This window comes from Mytilus trossulus, chromosome 1 (genome assembly GCF_036588685.1).
Source record: "Mytilus trossulus isolate FHL-02 chromosome 1, PNRI_Mtr1.1.1.hap1, whole genome shotgun sequence".
Lineage (NCBI taxonomy): Eukaryota > Metazoa > Mollusca > Bivalvia > Mytilida > Mytilidae > Mytilus > Mytilus trossulus.
The window spans coordinates 44,730,233-44,756,453 of record NC_086373.1 but is presented as its reverse complement, the minus strand read 5'-3'; the positions used below and the strand labels follow the sequence as shown (position 1 = coordinate 44,756,453).

The 26,221-nt window shown below is 32.4% G+C and overlaps 1 protein-coding gene across 1 annotated transcript in view; it reads right to left on the bottom strand.

The window, feature by feature from the left end:
* The window catches only part of LOC134725367 (proton myo-inositol cotransporter-like), a 46,735-nt gene extending 25,158 nt beyond the window's left edge, over window positions 1-21,577 (bottom strand). Inside the window, exons 1-4 of the mRNA XM_063589130.1 lie at window positions 21,007-21,577; window positions 12,689-12,848; window positions 11,585-11,793; window positions 3,083-3,194 (exon numbers count right to left, since the gene is read on the bottom strand). Coding sequence (XP_063445200.1) covers window positions 3,083-3,194; window positions 11,585-11,793; window positions 12,689-12,848; window positions 21,007-21,397 — 872 coding nt within the window. The 5' untranslated portion in view covers window positions 21,398-21,577. The remainder of the gene's footprint in view (window positions 1-3,082; window positions 3,195-11,584; window positions 11,794-12,688; window positions 12,849-21,006) is intronic.
* Window positions 21,578-26,221: the final 4,644 nt, after the last annotated feature.

Below are 26,221 nucleotides of genomic sequence, written 5' to 3'. Positions count from 1 at the left end.
TGTACAACATTTAACAGTGAGGAAAACCTATACCATATAGTCGGCTATAAAAGACACCAATATAAAAAAAAATGTGAAAAAAACCCCGAGAAAACTAATGGTTATTTATTTATAACTTATGGATTATTTATCAAAGAAAAAAAATATGACAGATCTGTATAACCTATGTTATACAGGCCCATGACGTAGGACCGACACGAAAACAATGCGGCGGGATTAAACATGTGAGCCCCCAACCTTCTCCTTAACCTTGGACACTGGTGTAACAGCACAACTTATACAAAAAAATAATAAACCTGTACAGTTGCAATTGGCTCAACTCAAAATGTCGATACAAGGCACAAAAACCATACACATAAAATATCGACAAATGAGTAATTGTAGTAACTGATAGTTATTTCAAAGCGAATTAAAACTAAGATGTAAATCGTGTATTAGTCAGTGAATATGTTCCAGACCGTATGAGTATTTGGACCGTACGCGTACGGTCTGGGCCGTATGCGTACTTTTTCAAAATACTTATACGGTCGGACCGTACGCGTACGGTCTGACTAATATTAAGAAGTATACATAAAATATCGATAAAGGATGAATGGGAATATACGATCCAATGTCTCGTGTACTTTACGAACCCTTGAAAAACTTTTTGAGAGGTCCATAAATGGCCTGTTGAAAGGCAACATTTGTGTCCTTATTCAATATACCTCATTTTATCCAGTGGCAGTCCAAACTTCCCTGACGTAATTCCGGAGGGCCTCCCACCAGGACCTACATGTAGTATGTGTTGCTACTTTGTGCTTATCCTGAACGTTAAGCAGCCAACAATCAGCTACTACGTACGCATGTCATTCACAAATGAAGGGGTCCAGAAATTGTTAAGTATCAACTGTGAAACGTTTCAATTTTTTATTGATAACTATTAAGACATGATAGAAGAAACAAAGCAAATGTCTAAGGTTAGGTTGATGGTTGATGATTGATGCTTTGCTCAATTGCATAATTTACCGATGACGCCAAAGGTTACAGGGGAATATAAATATGGTCCTTTTGGTCTTCTCCGAAATAAGTCAAAATTTGAATGAAATGCATATGGGTGGGTATGGACTTTAAGGTGCTTAAAGTACCAGAATTACCAATCATGTAGATTTTGGCATCACAGTAGAAAGACTGTAATGTTTGAGGAAACTAAGTATAATCTTTATACCTTAAAAATTAAACAAACAAACAAAAACATAATCGAAGAAAGCAATTCAGTTAATATTAAGAAGTATCTCTTCATCTTTATATCTTTACATTAAAGAAACTGTATTACTATTGACGGCTATAAGTTACATGTTCATTGTATACACATATTCTCTAGCCTTAATGATTATCTATTGTAATCTATGACCCTCTGAGATTCAGGCCAAAACTATAATTCATTAATTGTTTTTGATTGCCGTCTACATCAAAAAGAAGATGTGGTATTGAAACAACTCTTCGTAAGACACCAGACGACACAAAAATGAACAACTATAGGTCCCCGTGCGGCCTTCAACAATGAACAGAGCCCATACCGCATAGTCAGCTAAAAAAAATCACATAGAAATGACAAATGTAAAACAATTCATAAGAGAAAACTAACAGCCTAATTTTTGCACAAAATAGTGAACACAAAAATATATATAAGCTCCTGGCTTTAGACAGGAACATACAGAATATGGCAGGATTAAACATGTTATCGGGCACCTAACCCACCCCTAACCGTACATTGACTGTCGTATGGTAAACATTTTCTAAAATGCTATCAACTTAGATATTCGGACGTGTGTATCTGTATGCTTAGTCATATTTGCATCTGTCGAGTTAATGTATTTCTACCAATTCAACTTTCGTATACATAAGGATTTTTTTTACATTACAAAATACCTCCAAGAGTGTTTCGACAATACAACGGATATTATGGGTTGCTGTCTGCATGTTATGGTGGTAAATTGTTTATTTTTTAAACATGCATATTGGTTATAATCATATCAAAGCATTATTTCATACACGCAAAATTCATTGACAAACGCAATATTGTGTCAACGAAGCATACAGTATAAAAAGGTGTAATGACAACGAAGCGTACACAACATGAAAATAAAGACACTTTAAAACGCGTATTTCTTTGTTTCTAGACACAACACAAACATACGACCTTTATAAGTTTGTTAATTTTAACTATGAAATTTTCAAAAATGTATGTTATAAAAACTATGAGGTACTAGACACATTAAGTTTTGAACATTTAAAAATACCAAGCACGTTTTATCATTGATATCGTCGTGCGCTATTTGATGTTTGTATATAAAAAATCCACATATTTGAAAAACCTTTTAGTTACTAATGAGTATTATGGCAAAGAAGATATTGGAGCAAAATATCCGAAGAATAGATATTGGATTTTCTTTAAAAGTATTAATTTCTTACTGTCTGAACTCAGTGTTACACAGTGCGTTCGATTCGAACGCGTCAAAGTCCGGTTTCGTCTGTATCGGGGTTATACAGGGTGCACTTTAGTTTTGACAACTAAACTGAACAGTTTTGCTCATATCTTTGATGTATAAAATGTACTCACATATTGAGAGTTTATACCTTTAGGCTAAGTAATGAATTATTTCTTAAAAGAGAAACGATTTGTTGTGAACTTCAATAGGCCAAGGTAAAGTAATGACTTGAACAAGTTATTATCTTTATTTCAGTAAAAATTGTACTTGTAGTAATTACTTGTACAATTGTATTTGTTCAAGAAATAACTTGTATGATGGCATTATACAATTACTTGTATAAAATTTTTGTACAGGTAATAACCTGTAGTTTTATATAACTATATTTTTTTGTATATGTATATAAGAGTCTCAGGATTTCCGTAACGGTATTAATATAAGACATGTAAGATGATAATATACAAAGATTATGTTATAAAAATAATTTTGACAAATATTTCGGCTGAACAAATACCCTTCGCAGGTGTCAATATTTTCTTTACACTGACGAAGGCCATTTGTTCACACATATTCATAAATCATACTAATACTAATATATTATACTTATTACTCACATGACTGTGTTTATTCCACATAGCTGTTGAAAAAACTGCATAAGACATCCTAGAAGTAATGCTTTTCTTACGGGCTGATTACCAAGCATTTTTCCAATTGTTGCAAACACGTCTAAAATAGATAATGACTTGATTAAAAGTCAATGTAAGATATTTCATGCATATACAGACTAGATATTTACATGCATATACAGACTAGATATTTACATGCATCCTATACATTTGTGCTTTTTTTCCCTCAGAACATTCAAAATGGTGACCATATATTCGAAAATCTTAATGTGACTGTATATTTATTTTTTCGATATTCATATGCAGTTTCGCATGCTGTAATTAATATATACAATGTAATTGCTTGCAAAATTTCATACAAATCCGTTAGATTGCCCATTTACGTTCTTTTTACCTAAGTTTATATTGCTATCATTGTTTCTTTACTTCGGGGTACCTATAAACCAGCAGTAAGAAGAAGATATGTTTCAGAAAAGGGAACATTCACCGTGTAAACTGCCGGTTCCAGGTCCGAATACAGGAGGAGGGAATTAATTTATCTTCTTATTGGCGCAATCGTATGCGCCAACTTCATATAAACTGTATTGCGGAGTACTGAATTCAAGATTAACTGTAAAGCTTGATGATCTAAATTTTATACATGATGAACAAAATGGTTTTAGATCTAATCGTAATACTATTGATCATTTGTCAACAATTACAACTATTATTGAAACAAGAAAAATGTGTAAAATGTCAACTTTTGCAGCTTTTATTGATTTCAAAAAAGCATATGATACTGTAAACAGATTTTTATTATTTTGTAAACTTGAGTCAATAGGAATTAGTAGTAAAATGTTGAATGCTTTAAAATCTTTATATCATAAAGTACAGTCATGTGTTAAAGTTAATGGGAATTTAACCCAATGGTTTGATGTTCAATGTGGTTTAAAACAAGGGTGTGTGTTATCGCCCATTTTATTCAATATTTTATTAATAATTTAGTAAATGAGGTTAAAAGTTGAAATGTTGGTATTCCGATAGAGGAAGAGAAAATATGTATTTTGCTCTATGCTGATGATATTGTTTTACTTGCTGAAAATGAATCAGACTTACAGATGCTCTTAAATGTTTTACACATGTGGTGTCATACAAATGATATTAGTGTTAATTTGAGTAAATCTAAGATTATTCATTTTAGACCACCTTCTTTTCCAAGGTCTATTTATACATTTATGATGGGTAATGATAATATTGAAATTGTAATACAATATACTTACCTTGGTTTACATCTTACAGAATTTTTAAATTATGATTTAATGGCAAAAGCTATTGCCAAGTCGGCAAGTAGAGCTCTTGGGTTATTGATTGCTTACAAAATGTAAATCAAATGGTGGTTTTTGTTACTCTACTTATACAAAGCTTTTTGACACACTTGTATGGTCAGTCATCGATAATGGTGCTTCAATATGGGGAACAAGAGAATTCTCTTGCATAAATGCTGTTAAAAACAGAGCGATGAGATTTTTTATGGGTGTAGGAAAGTATACACCAAACTTATCTCTGTATGGTGATATGGGCTGGATTCCATGCAATGTAAAGCAATGGACAGCTGTTTTTAGATTATGGTCCAGATTTTGTAAAATGGACAATGATAGATTGAACAAAAGAGTATTTATATGGTCATATAAGTATGGAAATAAGCCAATTAAAAACTGGTGCTTCAGAGTGATGACTAAGTTTAAAGAGTATAATCTTGAACCATATTGTAACTGTGATATATTGTTAACTAAACATGTAATTAAGGATATAGAATGCTTAGCTATTGATTTATATAAAACTGAATGGCATAATAAGTTGGTTTCGAATGAATATGCCAAACTTCGTACTTATAAATTATTTAAAACAGAATTTAAGGTAGAAAATTACATTTGTAAAACTATTGCAGGGAAATATAGAAGTGCTTTTGCAAAATTTCGTTGTGGTGTTGCGCCCCTAAAAATTGAAACGGGCCGGTATCAGAACTTACCTATTAATGAACGAATATGTTTTAGTTGTAATGAAACCATAGAAGATGAGAAACATGTAATTTTGAAATGTCCACTATATGCAGATTTTCGTGCTGTGTTGTTTAGTCATGCTAATTCTTTTTGTCATGATTTTAATAGTATGTCAGATGATGATAAATTTGTATTTTTATTTAGTGATGAAAATGTTTATTTTTACACTGCCAAAATCTGCTATGATATTTTACTGAAAAGAAAATGTTTATTATATTCTTAAAATTTGTTTACTTTTAAACTGTTTTATGTTATTCTTAACATTTGTATACTTTTAATTTGTTTTATGTTTTATGTATGTAAATATATATATGTAAATGTATATACCTTTTTTTTATAGTCTCTCATAACTCTTTTTAGAGTGGCTCTTGTTTTATATTGTAATATTTAAATTGTAATATTATGTAACTGTTTTAGAAGAGGTGAGACTCAAATAAAATATTGTCTTGTCTTGTCTTGTCTTGTCTATGTTTTATTTTTTGGCGAAAATGATACCCTGTAATTTTAAAACAGGTGGCGCAAACGTAGCATTTGAGAAAAAAGTTGTGGCGCAAAAGGGCGCATTTTTGGCGCAAACGGATTTCTCCCGGTAATACACAGTGATGACTATCAGATCAAATGACCACATCTTGAAGAAACACCAGACACATACAATCAGTTTATTCATCCTTTCCAATTAATGTTTACATCCTTATTTTGACAGGTGCCCTTAATCAGTTAAACATTTGAAATTCCATATGACTTCGTATTTGAAAAATGGATGCAGAAAAATGTTGACATGCAAAATTATAAGATTGGGAAATGACAAAAAAAACGACTTTACTGTTTTACCATTCATATTGTTATGTATTATATGATATGAAATTCAATTCAATGAAATAGCACAAAAGAGTAGCTCTAATGAGGTAGTCCAGATTCAGAATAACAACAAAATAGAATAGAATCAACGTTATCCAAGCTTCACACAATGTCGTACAAACGACGGTACATTGCCAGCTCATCTGCATGTTTTTACAAAGGAATTGTCCATTAAGGGGGCTCGTGGGAATAAACCAATTTTTTTTTTAATATAAGATTTCGCTATATTTTTCTATAAATGAACTTTATCATTTACTTAATAGAAAAATGAAATAAAATAATGGGGTCACCGTTCATTTAAGCTCACAATCTACCTCCGAAAGAAGCATACAAATTTGTTAATGTCCATTTTTTCTGTTGAACTAATAGGAGCAATAGGGGTAAGATCGAAATAAAAAAGAACTAAATTACAGAAATCGCTATAAATTTTACTGTTATTTGGTTTATGTACAGCTTATTTGAAAACAATAATAAAAAATATAGGTCACCGATGACTTAAAAAAGATATTTCAATTTTGATGCCAAAAAATGGCATTTTTGTTAAAAAGCAGATAATTTTGAGCTTTTTTCAATCATATTTACATTTTAAAAGTCACCTCGGGCCAAACCGAATCGATTTTTTGGGGGATTTTTTTGTACCATATCATAAAGTAATAACTAATAGTGTAATAAATAACATTTGAAATGAAAAAACAAATGTTTAATTTTTTGCTGACATTTTTGTACCCGCGAGGATCCTTAAATTGACAAAATGATGGTCTTATTAAAAACACTATTAACTGTTTACTCTCTCTCGTAGTGGTATAACCATATGTGGAGTATGCCAAAATTTTAAAGAACTCCTGGATAGTTTTAAATCTCGATCTTGAAATGTTATTAATTCTATTACAACCTTAGATTTTTCCATCCTTTATAATTTGGATTTTACGAGACTGGCATTCAAGTGAGAGGTTTAGCTAGCTACAACCAAGTTTTACCAACTATTTTCTTCATATGCAAATATGCAAATGCCTGTTCTAAGTAAAAAAAAAATACAGTTGTTTTCCGTTCCTTTGATATGCCAGTGAAGTCTGGGGCTTTTATAAAGCCGAAGGTATATAAAAAAATGCATTTATATTATATAAAAAGAAGATGATTAAAAGTTAGAAAAGGAACTGTAAATCACATGGTATATTTTTAGTTGGGCATGGTGCCGTTGTATGTAAAAAGGGTAAAATACTGGTTGAGACGGTTAGATACAGAAAACTGTATTATAAAACATGTATATAAAGATATATGTTCGAATCTAGTTGTATGAAGCCAAACGAAAAGCGTGATTTGTCTTGTAAAGTACTAGATATATTATATAAATATGGTTCAGTGATGTTTGGTTTTCACCGAGTGTTAGAAACCGTCAATTATTTTTGAGCGAATTTAAACAAAGAGTTATAGATAATTATATATTTGAAGGTTTATCATATTTTGAAAATTCACCGAAATGTACTTTGTATCAGTATTTTCACGATGGCCATACTATGCAAATTTTACCTCAGTCGTCCATTAAATAGTTTGTATAAGTCTTTTAATACTAGATATAGAATAAATGATCATGCACTGTGTATAGAAACAGACAGATATTATAGTATAGCCAAAAATGAACGTTTTTGTAGTAGGTGTAATAAATATGCTTTTGAAGATGAGTATCATTTTGTTTTAGAATGTGAAAAATATAAGAACATCAGAAGTAAATATATATAGATTATATTATAACAAGTCATGTCATTTTTCATAACAGACCCCTTATCGGCCCTAGGTCATTATGTTAGCCCGATAGCCGTCACCGGGCTCGATATCTGATTTTGACCATGGGCTGATAAGGAGTCTGATATGAAAAATGACATGTTATGTTCTTTTTGTCATATACATTTGTACTTTAGCAGAAGACATACAGACAAGAACTTTTAAAACTTTATAAAACTGATTTATTATATTATTTGTTTTGGATTTATTTAATATATACATATAGATTCTTACATTGGTACCAGTGGATTATCGTATTTATCCAATCGAGATAGTTAAATTATCAATTTTAAAGTCCGAGCCGCCTCGGCGAGGACTTTAAAATTTATAATTTAACTATCGAGATTGGATAAATCCGATAATCCACGAGTATCTATGTAAGAATCTGTTTCTCTAATGATTAAAAAGACATTTTCTTTTTTTTGTTAACCGAAAATCCCCTTCAAGTGCCTTTCACATTGCACGAAGCTGTCAATTTCATTAACACCTGGTATCAAATGTTGATTCATCCAGTTAGCTAAAAAGGTCATGACCCTTAAAATCATCCAATGATCTTTTGAGATCACCAGCAACCACACGTTGATTAAATTTTTTTATAAATGGGTTCGGAAAGGGATAAATTTCCATAGAATTAGAGAAATGTATATATTTCCTGTTTCTATTATTTATTGTTTTTTTATTTTACTTAGTCATGTTTTTTTTTTTACTAAAATGTACCTGAATTTGCAGAATATCGTCAAAATGCTTTGCATAAACGATTTACTTTAAAGAAAGGCATGCGATAATAACAGGAAGCAGTTGATATAAACCGGAACCAGTTGATATATACCGGGCGGAAGCAGTAACGAAAGTCATATCACACGACTAAGACAATTCTTCAAATTTAATGAATAAAGGTGTGTACAAATTAGTTTTATCATATGTTAAGTAGTAAATACAGTAGTTTTGCATATGTGATAAATAGCCTGCTGTTTAATCCATATCGCGCAACTTTGATGCGCACCCTTTATCGCATACTCTTTATCACACCCCTACCCTTTATCGCATACCCTTTATCGCACCCCTACCCTTTATCACACCCCTACTTTTTTTTTTTTTTTTTTTTTTTTTTACATAAAGTCAGTTTTATTTTATTTTTTTGCTCAAGAAAAAGTTTCCTCAAAATAGTTCTTTTTTTTTTGAATGACGTCATTGTTTGGTTTGTGACGTCACGAACGTCAGGTTTTCTATATTGTATGTGACGTCACGAACATCAAGTTTTCATATTTTTGGCACACTAAATGCAACTATAAAAAGTACAAAACACACAAATATATACAATAATAAACAAAATATTTGTTAAAACAACAGCACGCAAATTGTAAGGTGCTTCGGATAAGTAATTGAGCAGTTCTTTTAAGGTGGTATGGGTGTCTTCCTCCATCTTGGATTGTATAAAAAACAGAGAACCAAAGGTCCAGATTTTCCATCAAGTTAGCAAAATTTAATGCAGGAATGCAGATATTAAATGTGAATTTTCATTTATAAGAACCAAATTATAAGAATATAACTTATAAATATTAATATTTTTGCAAATGTTAATTATTTTTGGTTGTTTTAAAAAACTAATTAAATGAGCATTTTAAGGGGAGGTAACTCTAAAACAGTGCTTTTTCTGAAGGATTCTACATGAAATTTTCCTATTTTGTATTTTAGCCGGAAAAAACGTACGGTGATCCTATCTTTTCTTTCGATATTCTCAAAGAAGTATTTTACAATTCTATCATTTTGTTTAGTTTCTAATCACAAAATGGTTTTTTTTCCTGTATAATCGGGGATTATTTTTCCATACAAAATGTGTCATTTTGTCCTGTCCTGTAGCTTGAGAAAATGCGCGGTGACCTATCATTTTCATTATATTTTTCAACATGTATCAATAGATACTACGTTTTGGCAAAGTATGAACAAATTCTATCATTTTTATTTTAGACTCCCATACCACCTTAAGGCCTTTGAAACAAGACAAAAGTAGAACTGAAGGTAACCCAGTGCTATTGATCAGAAAACAGTTCATATAATATAATACTCTTCTGTTGAAATATATGATAAAGCGTATAATACATGGCAAAATCCGTATCACATGCCGTATCACCCTCGACCAATATCATCCCTCGGGCCTAAAGGCCCTTGGGCTGATATTGATGTCTCGGGATGATACGACATATGATACGGATTTTGCCATGTATTATTCTCTATTTATCAAGGGATATTCTACAAGTATATGAAAACTCTTTTTATCATAATCTTACAATTCAATCACATTTATAAATATTAAAAGGCTATGAAAGGATTACTACGTTTACTGACCGGATTCCTAAGAATTTCCTCAGCGGGCTGATAAACGAACCTTTATTTACTTAGCTGTTTTTAAAACGACAATACAGCGCGGAAAATTAAAAGTGATTTAAGACTTATTGTTATACATGTATACATATACACATTCATGGATCTACGATCTGTCGATACCTGTGTCTTGGCATTACAAAAGGTCATGTTTTTCTCTGACGGTTTATGACGTCTTTACACTAAATGCATTGGATGTTGCATGTGTACTGGTTGATAATTTAAGAAGTCTTAGATGCATGATTTTTTATTCGTTGTAAGTGGCTTTGAACTAGCTGCCAGTAACTGCGAGTACTCTCAGATCAGTACTAGTGTCTTTTTGTTGTTGGGATATACAAGTACCCGGCCACTCTGTGAAGATGTATTTCTATTTGTATCCATATGATGAGGTTAGCCTTTTCAACTGATTTTTATTGTTCGCTCTTATGTTGTGAAGTTACACCACTGTCCCAGAGGCAGATTAGGGTGAGGGTTGTTATTTTAGCCCTCACTATCGCTCGGGCAAAAATAATCACGAATATAATGCCTACCGATGTTAAAACAACAACAAAGTATAGCTTGCATCAATTATTTCTTAAATAATCTATACTCATTTCTATGAGAAACCATCGACTTTCAAATTAGTGCAACTTCTACCTGTGAGAAATATCAAAGGGCTATACAACCTAGGAAAATATTTATTTTCTGCAGAAAAGGCACGTATTGGTTAATTATTCAAATGCTTATTGTAAGTCAAATATGTCTTAGACTATGTGTCATGGCATACTTACTTAATCTGAACACCAGTGCCGGGCTTTTGAAGTTAATAAAATTCAATTTTTTAAATTTTTATTCTTATTTTGTTATTACAGACTTACATACACTTATTCTAAAAGAATACAAATTCCATAATTAGATCTCTCGATGTTTCCGCAACAACAAAAAATGTTTATCAATGAATTAAAACAGAACTAAATATTTTTAATTCTTTCATTCATTTTTATACTTTGTGTATAACTGTTAAATTATGCTGTATATTGTCTATTGGATATTTATATTGTGTAAATCCAATATCTTTGCTTACGAAAATAAAGCATTATTATTATTATTGAGCTTTTGATTTTGCCATTTTTTAAGGGAATTTCCGTTTTGAATTTTACTATTTTTGTACTTTTACGTTTTAAAACAAATGTTCGTTTCAAATGATCATTTTTGGATGAAGAAACGTAACTGTATACAATAAAACTATTACTGGTAATCAACTTGTCGTTCAAGTGACGTCATTTTGTCACTGGTGTAGGGCTGTCTCTTTGGTCTGGTTGTTGTCTCTTTGGCATATTCCCCATTTCCATTCTCAATTTTATCATTGGCAATCATACCGCATCTTCCTCATCTTTATATTTAATTGATAAAGAATAATTGAAAACAAATAGACTTTATAACAATAACTTACTTGACTGCTCAAATTCTCTACTCTCTTTTACAGATTTCTCTATGTCTCTCATTTCATTGTCAACATTTGGTGAATCTCTCAACTTTTCCAAAATTTTTCTAGCTTCTTCTACCTTCCCTTTGTTAACAAGATACCTTGGACTCTCTGGTAAAAAGAAAAATCCAACGAACTGGATTATACTTGGCACACCTGCTATGCCAAGCATATATCTACAAAAAAATCAAGTAGCAGTCAGACCTCGATATTGTTACCTTTACAAACTATTGGCCTCGATTCTAATCATTAAAGATGATTCGGTAAGGCATTTTAAATTGAAATATCATGTTTATTTTTTACCATGTTTATTCTACTGTATGATACACGACATATAGGTTCATTTTGTGAATGAATATTATAACTTACTTGATCTTCACACCGATGCCGGGTTTTTAATGTTAATAAAATACAAGTTTTCACATTTTTATTGTCGAATTTCATGTACGTGCTCATCCCTTATAACATCAACATAAAAACATTATTTATAACTTGTCACGACACGTTTCGTATGTTCGTTTATTTATGTTTGATTCACTGATCTGGTCATCCCAATACAAAGATAAAATAAATGGAAAAAAATCTTCTACAGATACTGGTTTTTATTCATTTATCAAACATATATATTATTATTTTAATAATAATAAATAAAAACTGATACAAATTAACTACGGCAAGAAGAGAAGAGAAGAGAAGAAGCAGAAGGAGAAGAGAAGAAGCAGAAGGAAAAGGGAAGAAGTGAAGAGAAGAGAAGAGAAGAGAAGAGAAGGAGAAGAGAAGAGAGAGAAGGGAAGAAGAGAAGAGAAGAGAAGAAGAAGGAATCGAAAAGAAACGAACGGAACAGAACAGAACAGAACAGATGTATTGAATGTGAAGAGAAGAGAAGATATATTAAATGAATTGAAATGAAAAATAAAATAGAATAACATAGAATAAACTTGACTAATAAATGAAATAACTTAAATTTAAATAGAAGAGGAGTCCGAGAGAATACAATAGAAATACAACAAATAAACTAATTAATATAAATAAGTAAATAAGGGGGAATACATGATAAATAAAGAGAGTTACCTCCAGCCATTTTCTTTGTCCCCACTGAAAGCTCCTGCTACAATACTCGACAGAAGAATTCCTATTGTGATGAACAGTTGGTTAAGGGATACCAGCGCTCCTCGTATTGATGCTGGGGCAGCTTCAGCTACATAAATTGGCACTGACATCGACGCAAAACCTAAATTCAGAATTAGAATGTAAAACCTTGTGAGGATTTAAATCAGCCATGACGCCTTTAACTAGAAGATTTGATATTTATAATTATGTTACATATGTACAAATCTTATTCAAGGTTTAACAAAAATAAATTCGATATAATAAGCTTCAATAGTCAAAATCCATGATTATTGTATAATTAATTCTATGCAAACAATATATGTAGAAAAGAGGTACACAACACCTAAGAAAGATAACTCTAACCCATGATCTGTTCCATTGCAGTGTTTTAAAATCACATGCACTATGCAAGAACTTAACAGATCCTGATTAGAATGTTTACTTCGTTGCTAAGAGCAGAGGTATACCTGTTATTATCCGTTAATAGTTACACAGTTAACACCAGTTGGAAAAATAACTATCATCAAGACATTAATTATTTCAAAATTGAACCATCTGTTTTTAACATTACATGCACCATGCAAAAATACTTAAAACAACTAAATGACAAAAATGTATTCATTTATTTGGGAACTGAACAAACATGATGAGATAAAAAGAGAAATAGTATGTTCTGAACACAAATTAGGCATACCTCCCAACTGTCACTATTTGCGGGGGATTTCCCCTATGGAGGCTCCTAAATGGAAATTTTGAAAGAGCAATTTTGTCCACAAATTTAAACAAAACAATTAGTTTTATAGTGACTAAAGGCTTGTAACAATATGAAGAAGCCTAAAAACAACATTGAAATATACATAAAGGTCCCCTTGAAGGTTTTGTAGGACTATATTAGCCATCTTGCACGCAAAACCCCCATGGGCATTTTGAAAAGTTGGCAGGTATTTTAGGAGGGCTGAAAATGATAGATATTGACAAATATATAAAAGGATTGAAACTAACTTGGATTAGAAGGTTGTTGAAAAACAACCCAAAACTAAATAAGCTATTGGAAAGTACTGAATAAAAACAGTATTGAAAACCTAGTTTATGTAGCCCAACAAAAAGATGTAAAAACACTTTTTGGGAAGAAGTTTTTAAAGCTTGGACAGATTTACAAAATATATTCATACCAAAAAATGAAGACGAGTTTGTATCAGATTCGCTCTGGAATAATGAAAACATAAAAATAGGAACAACATCTATTTTCTATAAAGACTGGATAGATAAAGGGATCTTTTTGATAAATGATTTATAATTAAACAATGAGGGAAAACTAATGACTTTTCAACAATTCCAAAACATTTATAAAATTGAGTCAAACTTTCTTACTTATAATTGGGTCATTTCATCAATAGTATCATATAAAAAGAATTTAAAGAACTATATATCCATAAATAATCGTTGTAAAACACAAGGACCAATTATGCCGAACCGGTTCCAATATAGAATAATTATACACAGAATATTGGGCACAAATAAATTTTTATTTAAAATGAAAATAAAACAAAAGCGATAAATGTACTTTCTGCAGTGAAGAAACCGAAGATATTGAACACATATTTTAGACATGTCATTAACTAGCAGATCTGTGGATAAGACTCATGGACTGGATTTATAACCAAACACAGATAATTATTCCATTTAACATGGATATAATTTTATTCTGAAACTTAGGGAAAACAGAAAATAATAAAGTAAAAAATCTCATAATACTTTTATCAAAATTCTTCATCTATAGAACAAAACAGTGAAAATCAAGTAAATTTTGCAGGGCTGAAAAACTATCTAAAGGAAAATCTAATACTAGAACCTCTACTGGGACCCCTGGCTTCCATTACTAGAATAATGTACTCACATTTTGTACATTTAAAAAACATAAAACATAATGCATTATCAAACATAAAAGCCCCAAAATCTAACGGCCTCGTTTATACTGCCTAGTTTATTTACTAAAAAATGAATGAAACAAAATCAAATATGTAACACAGCAAACAAAGACAACCACAGGCATATACATACATAATGTGGTGGGGTTAAACATATTAGGGGCATCCCAACCCTCAACCCAACACGGGACAGTGGCTTAACAGTACAAAATAAGAAGGAACTATAAAAATAAGTCATAAAAGGCCTTTTATAGCTGACTATGCGGTATGTGTGGGCTTTGCTAATTGTTGAAGGCAGTACGGTGACCTATAGTTGTTAATTTCTGTGTCATTTTGGTCTCTTGTGGACAGTTGTCTCATTGGCAATCATACCACATCTTCTTTTTTATAATTAGTTCATCAAATGGATACACATGGAAATACATATAACAACAAGAATGTGTCCAAAGTACACGGATGCCCCACTCGAACTATCATTTTCTATGTTTAGTGGACCGTGAAATTGGGACAAAATCTCTAATTTGGCACTTTAATTAGAAATATCATATCATGTAGAACATGTATACTAAGTTTCAAGTGGATTGGATTTCAACTTCATCAAAAACTACCTTGACCAAAAACTTTAACCTGAAGCGGGACAGACGGACGAACGGACGAATGGACGAATGAACGAACGAACGGACGCACAGACCAGAAAAAGTAATGCCCATCTACTATCGTAGGTGGGGCATAAAAACAGAGCTGACGTGGCCGGACACTTGTACATCCCAACAACAAATTTTAAAAAGACAATAAGAACAGATCTGAGAGTACTCACAGTTACTTACTGCTAGTTCAAAGCCAATAACAACTAATAAAAAAATCCTGCATCTAAGACAACATAATCAATCAGTACACATCCAATGGATTAAGTGTAAAGACGTCATAAACAAAGTTTTCTTCTCAAGTCTCAATTCAAGATTATGACTGAATAGAGAATAAGGGGGCTAAGACCGATTTGCTTAAAACTACAAACCAGTTCTGTCTAATGTTCATAACCTCACCAGAAACACTATCAAATTAAACGTTAAACGAACTTGATTATATATAAGGATCTTGCACACATTCTAGTTATCATCTAGTTCGGATTTTCAGGAGCTGTGGTTCTTTGCACCAATGGATTCAATTTTAAATCGTTTAAATTTTCTTTTTAAATCTGTAGACAATTTTTTCGTGTAAAATATCTCCCGATTTATAGTTTCCCTATGTATCCTCTGTATTGTTTGCGTCTCATGCCAAAAATATAGTTATCGCCTAGGTCAAAGTTCAAGGTCACATGCTTGTCGAAACTAATGGGCACACCACCTCATGATGATACACCCACATTTCAAAGATGTAAAACGTTATTGCCTGGTTGTGTTTCCTGCAAACAAATACATTAAGTTGACCTTAAGGTCAAATTTGAAGGTCACATGAAGGTCATCATGATACAAGACACTTAACCTCTTGACTATATATCCACATGCCAAATATTTATGGCCTACATCAAATTAAAGACAAAAAGTAATGGCCCATATGTACTATCAGAATGGAACTTGCTCTTATTTATTGAGGGAAGGTATATTTTAACCTTGAATTGAAAATAATTTGACGGTTTAATTGTTATAACTTTTTGCGAGAATAACAGAAATACTAAAATGCAACAAACAAAAAAACGACAATGTAACACACACAGAAACGAACTATAAGATAACAACTACCGTTTTCCTGACTTGGTGCCGGACATTTTAAGAAAAAATGGTGGGTTGAACCTGGTTTTGTGGCTAGCTAAATTTTGAAACCTAAAACATATATCCAATTACAATAAGTTCAAAAGAAACAATTAGTTAATGGTCAGCATTGTGTGTATAATATAGACTAGACGCCATCTCATAAACCATCGCGGTGACCTGTGAAGAATGATCATGGTCTTTGACCCGATATGGACATAAACACAGACAAGCACGAGCAATCGTGTAATGCAGATTTTTAAAGGTCTATTTGATATGATCTTTAAATTCGATAAAAGTGTCAATCTTTGTATTTTAAAGTATAAGAATGTTTGATGGGTCAAAACAGTCAACGAAATGCTTATTCCCGATTGTTCCATTTTATCATTTTTTTTTTCTTTTTAACAATTGAATATGCTTAGCCCATCGGTAATCAATAACTAGTTAACCAACGGGTCAAATTATAAATTGCAAGAGTACGGTTTCAAAAGAAGTTGAATTATTGACTTGCAAGTCAGTTAGTACTATACATAACAGTGATGTTTTTCATAGCTTATTGGACAACAATTGGACAAAACTGACTGCTAATAGCCAAATAGTATTGCTAAATTCCGCTTTTGTAAATGTTTTAAACAAAAAAACGCATTTTAAATGTTTGTCTCAATCGAAACTAACACCCTTTTGAAAATATTCATCAAGGTTTAAAAAAAAAACCGAAAACTGAAGAATCGCATGAATTTGAGAAGCAGAACGATCAGGTGCGCCGACGGGGTATTTATTAGTTCAGAATATGACAATGTGTTCGTCTAGATAGTTTCGAACATTTAATTGATTTATATTTGAAAAAGTAATGATAATTAAATTGCAATTTATACAGACTCTGTTTCTTTCACAGGTATAACCAGCCTGAAATTACTAGTATATGTTTAAAGTAATTGTGCAAATAGCAGAAAATAAAACTCATCGGTCAGTGACTAATCTGATATGATTAACCTTTTTTTTTATAGTAAAAGTAAAGGATCCGGTAAAAATACCAGCATGTCCAAGAAGAATCGGGAAGTTTACATAAGCTACAAATGTACCTCTTTAACAACCAATTCATTTCCAAAACTACTACGGTATGAACAATTGTTATCATTTTGATTTTCATAGCGGACTTTAAAGTATTCTACACATTAGCAACGGAAGATAATTTTGAGCCTGAGGTGACGTAGGGGGATCCGATGAAGATAAGTTTTTTCTTTCTTTCTTTGATAAAAGCCGTCTTTACGTAAGTAACAACATTCTGTCGTTAATATAGTAAATCCTGTTATTAAAATTTAGAAGATTATGCGATATATAAAGCCTCGGTCACACCTTACCGGATAGCACGAACGGACGCCTAACGGATGAAAATAAAAGTTGTCCGTTGACAAAATTGTTATCCGTTGGGAGTCCGTTGATGTACTGACCGAATAAAACGGACGTGTAACGGATGCATAACGGACACACACCGGATATGCAACGTACGAGAAACGGACACGTACCGGACAGAACGGATGTCGAACGTACATCCAACGGACGAGTACTACATAAAACGGACACCTTACGGAAGCGTACCGGATAAAACGGATGAACAAGATATACGGAAAAATCAAAGGCCACAATAATAATACATGTAAATCGCATAAATATTCAAAATGTTTCTGTGTAACTGGTTTTGGTTTGTTCTTCAAAATTCCGCCAAAGGGCAGTGTCTGGCCTGAATAAGAACTGCTTGATTGTGAAGACGTGCCTATACTCTAAGATCGATTATGAATAATAAGAATTCATGAACCTTAAGAAATCTGACATACCAATAATTGGCATTTCTGACGCGAAATTTTCAATTGGCATTTATCCGTTCATCATCCGTTTTATCCGTTATACGTCCGGTAGAAGTCCGTTTCTCATTCGTTCAACATCCGTTATACGTCCGGTAGAAGTCCGTTTCTCGTCCGTTCAACATCCGTTTTATCCGTTAAACGTCCGGTAGAAGTCCGTTGGTGAATTTATCTTCCAGACCTCCAACGGATGTATAACGGACACGTAACGGATACAAAACGGAAACGAAACGGACGAGTACAATACAAAACGGACGCCTAACGGACGTTCAACGGACATTTTATCCGTTGGACGTCCGTCCAAAGTTTTTGAACATGCTCAAAATTTTCCACCGGACAGAACGGACGTCGACGGATAAAACGTACGCTTAACGGACATGCAACGGATATGGACGGACGTCTAACGGATAAGAACGGACGTCTAACGGACATGAACGGATTGAAAAAAAGTTATCCGTTAGGCGTCCGTTCGAGCTATCCGGTAAGGTGTGACCGAGGCCTAACGTTTTAGCTAGGATATTGCAAAAACAATCCAAAGCCTATATTACTATATGCACTTGATTTTAATGTTTATATAGCCAGACTGTTTGCTGGGTATTAAAATGAAGATTCAAGTCGGTATAAAGTTTAACAATTTAATAAACGATCCAACAAGAATATAAACGATGTTACAATACTTGAGTCCGGTGTTTACGGTTTAAGAACCTATCCAAAAACTGGATATAAATTATTTCTAAGAAGTATATAAAACAGAATGACAAAGAAATACATGTAATAAGGAATTAAGCAATTATTGTCCATTGTTCAGATAATCTGCTAAAACTGTCTTTGACACGTAGATTCGAAGTCCATTATCGGATTAGCAGAAACATACAGTTTAAACCAAAAGATAATTGTGTAGGAATATTTGAGCTAATAATGACAATTAAAAGATATAGTAATTAAAGTCAGAAAGATGATAGTCCAAATAATTAGCATGCTTCTCGTCCGGTCATATTTGCCCCTCTCGTCTAGAATCACGTCCACGGGATTTGAATTTTAACTAATATCGTCTTCCATGGTATTGATAGTTACGCCTGTTTTGATAATAATTTCCTGAATTTGTTCGAGTGTTGTTTTTCAATTGTTCTAGTTCATGTTCGTAATTTTTACAAGTTGCCTTTAAATCAAGTTCACTTTTTCTAACTGCATTGTACATTTCTGAAACATCACTACACTGTAATTTCCAATTTTCTTTTTCTACTTTAATCTCAGTGATATAGTCTGTAATTTTGTCGTGTCCTTTCTCATATCTTTGTACGGTGCTCTCCAGTTCTACAATTTTAGCGTCTCGAATTTTAATTGTTTTTCGAAGCTTCCGAACGTTTTCTTGTTCTTCTTGCAATTCCATTAATGTAGACGTATGGTTGAAACTTTCGTCTCCCAATTGCGTTTTTAAAGTTTCAATTTGGTCCCTTAGAAAACAATCACTATTGATAGTTGAAATGAAGACAGTATTCCTGGTTTTGTTAAATGGAAGTTCCTGCAGTGTCCGTTTTCGATCAAAATAATCTTGAAGTCTTTTAGAATCTCTTTCCTTTTTCTTAATAGATTTCTTATTGTTACAATTTTCTGTTTGTGTCGAGATTGAAACAGTTTTAAGTTCATTCTTATGAATTTTAACTCGGCCAACACGAGTGAAGCACTGTCGAGCAAAATGTCCTGGTTTTTGACATTTGAAGCATTTTGAATTTCTAGCGGCACACAAACCTTCGTTGGTATGTTGCTTTCCACATTTTCCACACATTCTAATAAACTCTCTTCTTTCTGGATAAAAGCGATACGGCGTATAATTCCACATCCATTCTGGTCTTAAGGAATATCCGTAATAATCCATTGTATTAATAGTACTGTCCAAATATAGTTCGTCCGAAATATGATAAATCTGGGGTAAACTAGTCACTTGTCCTTGGGGAAATTTCGCTTGGCTGCGGAGGTAACGGAATCTTGTGTTGATCTATAAAAGATAACACTCACGAGTCTCTAAACACCATGTATAGCCAGACTGTTTGCTGGGTATTAAAATGAAGATTCAAGTCGGTATAAAGTTTAACAATTTAATAAACGATCCAACAAGAATATAAACGATGTTACAATACTTGAGTCCGGTGTTTACGGTTTAAGAACCTATCCAAAAACTGGATATAAATTATTTCTAAGAAGTATATAAAACAGAATGACAAAGAAATACATGTAATAAGGAATTAAGCAATTATTGTCCATTGTTCAGATAATCTGCTAAAACTGTCTTTGACACGTAGATTCGAAGTCCATTATCGGATTAGCAGAAACATACAGTTTAAACCAAAAGATAATTGTGTAGGAATATTTGAGCTAATAATGACAATTAAAAGATATAGTAATTAAAGTCAGAAAGATGATAGTCCAAATAATTAGCATGCTTCTCGTCCGGTCATATTTACATGACAAAATTTTTTTTTCATTTTATTGTTGATTGATTCCCAGTGGATATGACCGAACATGTTTGGTACAAGTTTGGGTGTTTCTGTTTAAAGATAAAACCAATAGATATTTTCAAGTAGTCCATTAATTCTATAGGATTTAAGTGACATTAAATGTCAAAAGCATGTTCTCCGATTTAAGTCAATTTTCATATGTTTTGTTTTATTAATAACATACTTGGCAGTATATACAAATTATAAAAAAGTGTCATTTCAAAAAATATAAAGTAGTGTTCTTACCTATTCCAGCTCCAACAACTAGGCGCCCTATCAGTAAAATCTCCTTGCTGTTTGACAATGCCATCATTATAGCACCACCAGTAAAAACAAAACTTGCAATCATAATTACCACCTTTCTTCCAAAACGTTCAGTGATAATACCAGCAATTAACGCAAATAAGGCTGCTGCACCAATAGTAGCACTAACTATAGCCTCTTGGTATACAGTAGTCAGGTTGAAGTAGTCTTTCATCAATAACATTGATCCTGAGATGATACCCGTGTCATATCCAAATAAAAGGCCACCTATGGTGGCAAACATCGTTAAGAACACAACATAAAACTTAGATCCGCTAGTGTCCTCATGATCTGAAACAGACATATCGCCATTTTTATGTTTTTCGCTCGACATCTTCTTTTTCGTATTAATTAAACTAAAATATTTCGCTGTATCTGATAAAACTTATCAAAATAGACTTCGATCCAATTTTGTAATGCAGGTGTGTAAACTTATTTTTCTATTTACGTTAACATGTCCGCCTTTATAACTTAGCCGACTTCAAGAAACTAAACTCGGGTAGGTGTACATTAATCGTTATCTGGTCTTTTTGTGGTATATGTTTAATAACTAAGAGACGGAAATATGCCAGTGTTATCTTTCAACCTAGGCTTTGCACTACATAGACGTCTTATAAAAAATTTAATCATCCAACAAGTTCAAAATTTTATAAAATCCATGATCACTATATAGACAAAATGGAACGACGATTTCTATTTATTTTAATTCATATTTTAAAGAAGGTTACACAAAAAAAAAATTAGCTTCCATTTATCATAACTTATTACATGCATTCTTATAGAAAAAAATTGTAACTAAATGAACTTTGTTTTGTGTGGTCGCGTTTGTGTGTGAATACTCATCAGACGAATTTGAAATTATTTTTTTTTATACTGGGATTTGGAAATGTGGTTACCGAGAAAATTACCTCCTCTTACCAAGATGTATACCCTCCAGTGGAAGTTCAAATAGCATGCTCTCAATACCCATCCATTTCTTTATTTTATTTTTTTCTCAACTGCTCATTTTTATTCGTTTTTAAGTTGGATTACCTAGATTACCACCGACATATACATGTATATTTTCTTTCGTTGTTGAAGGTCGTATGGTTGCCTATAACTGCTTAATTTTACATCTACTTCATTTGAAAAATTGTTGGACAGTTGTCTCATTGCCATTCATACCACATCTCCTTAAAACACGGAATTAATTGAAGTCCAACTAAGTGTTAACCATGATTAATTAAGGGTAGATCATCATCAATTACAGACTTTATACTTGCATTACAATTCAAAGATAATCATTTTTGGAAATAACATCATAAAAGTCATCACTTTTAGTGAATTTGATTTTATAACTAAGGCTTAGAACAACACACAAAATCATTCATATTCCATAATATTTAATTATTCCAGATTCAAATAATTCCTTGTTTTATCTTTATATTCATATTTACTATATAAAAAGAGTTGCGTCAAAATTAGAACTATCCCATACTCTTTGGTATATGTCATTATGTAAGAAATTAAAAAGATTCTTAAAACAAGTCCCTATTTGTAAGATAACTAAGGGACATGATAACTTTTGAATGTTATATGACAAACTCGTAGTCACGACATTGTGATAAAAACGTTTAAACGTGTTTTTTGTGGTATTTCTTTAATGATTATCCAGGAAAAAAGAAAATCCCTAATCTTAATGTAAGATGGAAGGACAATGTGCATCCCTGCGTACTCTCTCGTTTTCACATTCTGTTCGAGGAGGTGTTTAGAAACGTGAATAAAGTAAATGCATTACATGTGTGTATTAAATAGTGAATACATCCGAATGTCATTATTCTCATTTTTGTATTCGAATTATCACTAACTAACAAAGTATTATATTGCAACCTACATGTTATTGTGTTAAATGGATATACATGACTCACTCCATAAATTTAACAACATCGTTTCGTAGAAATTCTTTCATTGGTGGCGTTTGAAAATATTTCATATTTACAAATGCAAATATTTAATTGAATATTATCTTAAGTTGATTGACACAGTGAGTTCTAAAGGCTAAGTGCACTGTCCCCGTTATCAATTTTATTTATACACGGTATACAATGAAAATAAAGGTGACCATATTTTATAATTTGAACTTCTCAAAGATAGTTTTGATAGTAATAGAAAACGTTTAAGAGAAAAAAAAACAGAACTGCATTTTATTCGGGTTTTTTTATTCTGTTGTCTGCTCCATGGTCGGGTTGTTGTCTCTTTGACACATTACCCATTTCCATTCTCAATTTTATCTTGTAATGCTTACTTATACTATTAGGTCCAAGGACACAGTTATCTACCATCATTTTTCGTTGAATAAATACAGTTCCCTTTATTTTCAGTGTACTATGTTTTCTTTTTTTTTTTTCAGTCTTTTTCTTTTATTTCTTCCATTTTTCATTATTTGTTTTTATTTATAAGTGAAAACATCGTTTTGAAATTTTAACTAGAAATGAGTGATTTTGTCAGGTAAATAAAGTTTAATTTCCTCACCTCGGAAGCTCTCCGGGATCGTCCTTTGTGGTGTCCTAGTGGGTTACCAGGAGAGAAAATAAGCTAGTATAATTGATTTTTTTTTTATGTTTTGGGGTAAATGTCAACCTTTATGCACATTAAATCTTTTAAGAATAGAGCAGGTTGAATGTTTATAGTTGCCATAATGGCATAAAAGACACATAGGAGAAAATATATGTGTTCTCGGGCCTAACAGCCGCGCTGAACCAACTGTTCCTGTTCATGGACATTTTGGGCCCCTAATTTGCACAATTTTATTCATTTCAAAATGGAAATGTAGATATATGTTTTTGTTTATTTATAGTAAATTATTGGAAAGTATTTTTTTATTGCAAAAAACCCTCACCTTTTTGTCATAATTTTTGAAATGTTATTTATAGACTTTGAGGGCAAATCTGAAAACAGGGGTTCATATATAAAAAAAAAATTGGGGGGGGGGGGGGGGGGGGGGGGGGATTCCTACTCATTTTGAAAATTCTGAAAAAAAGTTCTTCAAAATTTAAATGGGAGGATTTATTCAAAAATATTCAGCAAAGTTACAAGAAACATCAGCCCCTTAGCAACAAACGGACACTGTCTGATTTGAACAGTGGTTTCAAGTACAAATGTATGCCACTGAAATGTCAAATATAGGGTGACTAATGTCAAGCATTCCAATGTCGACGGGTGAAGACAAATGCATGTGTACAGACTTGCGTACATTATAAGGCATTTTAATTTTCATTTGCCTAATTTGATGTCTCGCATCTGTGCCACAACACAAAATGTATCTCCAATTTTATTGTGATAATCTAGTGTTTGAGCGACACTGATTCAACAACAGTAAACGACAAGCTTGCATTTCGCTTGGTCATCTGATCATAGCGTAGTAGCTGCGTAACCATAGCTCCTATGTCCTTTTGTTATTTTTTGACTATTTGCGGACCATCTATCATCTATGGTCTGTAAATAGTCTATCATCATGGTCGGCAAATAGTCAAACAATAATAATAGATTCTAAGGACCTAAGAGCTATGGTCAGCAAATAGTCAAGAAATAACATAAGGACCTAATAGCTACGATTCCGCAGCTAATTGCTTAGGTAAGCCAGATCCTTTGCCACCTTGCAAGGTGGACTTGTAAATAGCAAACAACTATAAGTTTGATGATTCATTATTTATTACTTTAGTATTCATCCTTTCTAGTGATGTAAACAATAATCTCAGAAATCTTTTTGAAAGATTTGGGTGGTTCCAAAATTACATCAGGATGTTAAAGGTAGGAAGGAGTTCAATGATAATAGGACAGCTAACAGGCAAGCACAATTGAAAAGTAAAATATGTATTTAAAGCCTTACACAAGGCCTTACAAAGCCTCTGATTTCAGACAAATGATTTCATATTGGTTTGAATTTCTGTGTTGCTTTGTTGCTGTTCCAATCTATGGTACTGGTGGTATGTTTTGTTACTGTAGGTACTGTGTTAAAGTAATGCAGGCACTGGAACCATGTCCTTTTCTGTAAACAGCAAGCTCTTTGCTTATAAGCTTAGCCTCTCTGTTTTCTACTATTTTTCACCATTCTGTGGTATGAGACGTCGACGTTTACTTTCAGTCTTGATTGTAGGTGAACTTCTTGTCCATACTGTTTAAGAACTTTGAACTGCAGTCAGATTATTTAATCCCTAGATGTTCACACTTTTGTTTTGCTTAGTTTCCTGGTTTGTTCTTGTTTCATATTGCATTCTTGAGTAGATTAACACCCAATATCTAGTATGCACGACTTCATTCTTGATTGTCTTGTTGCAAAGCTTTAATCTCTTAAGCGCATCTTCACTATAACAGTTTCATCTTCAAGATAACGTTTCATCCATTTGTGATCATTTGTGAGATAGTGTCTCTTTGACACATTCCCAATTTCCATTCTCAATTTTATGTTGTAGCAACCAAGATACTTGGAACGGGTCCACCAGTTGGAACCCTCATCACCTGCTCAAACCTGTGAGTACCGTTTACATGGAAGCAGTCACCACCATAACACATGATTGTCGCCTGTAGGGCCTTGTGTAAGGCTTTAATTATAGGTTAGACAATACTTTGTCATGTTTTATGAAGATTTAAGCCCAAGGCGAAGCCGAGGGCTAAAATCTTCATAAAACATGACCAAGTATTGTCTGACCAATTTAGAACATATTCACACTTTCGAGTGACCTTACAAAACCATCCTTTCCCATTGTAATATTCAAACCTAAATAAGAGTTCACTTTTTATAATGAACTAAATATAAAAGTTAACATAGGTAATAATGATCATTTCAATGGATGATATGAAATAGTACTGACATAGTTTGTGTAGGATAAATTGTTTTTCTTCTGCTTCAGGTAAAATTTAATACTGATATATCTTTAGATTTTTTTTATTTTAAAAAGCAACACAATGTTATATAAATCCCCTTTTTGAAATTTGATTTTTTTTATAAATATAAAACTCTCTGTATTAATATTTCAATTCAGACCATTCAACATTAAATTCTTACTTTTTATCGATAAAATCAAATGTATTGTGTTTCTCCGAAAACAATCCTTTGCTTTATATATCAGCAGTCTGGCATTGTGTTTTTTGAAAGAAAAAGAAAAGAATTCCCTCTAAT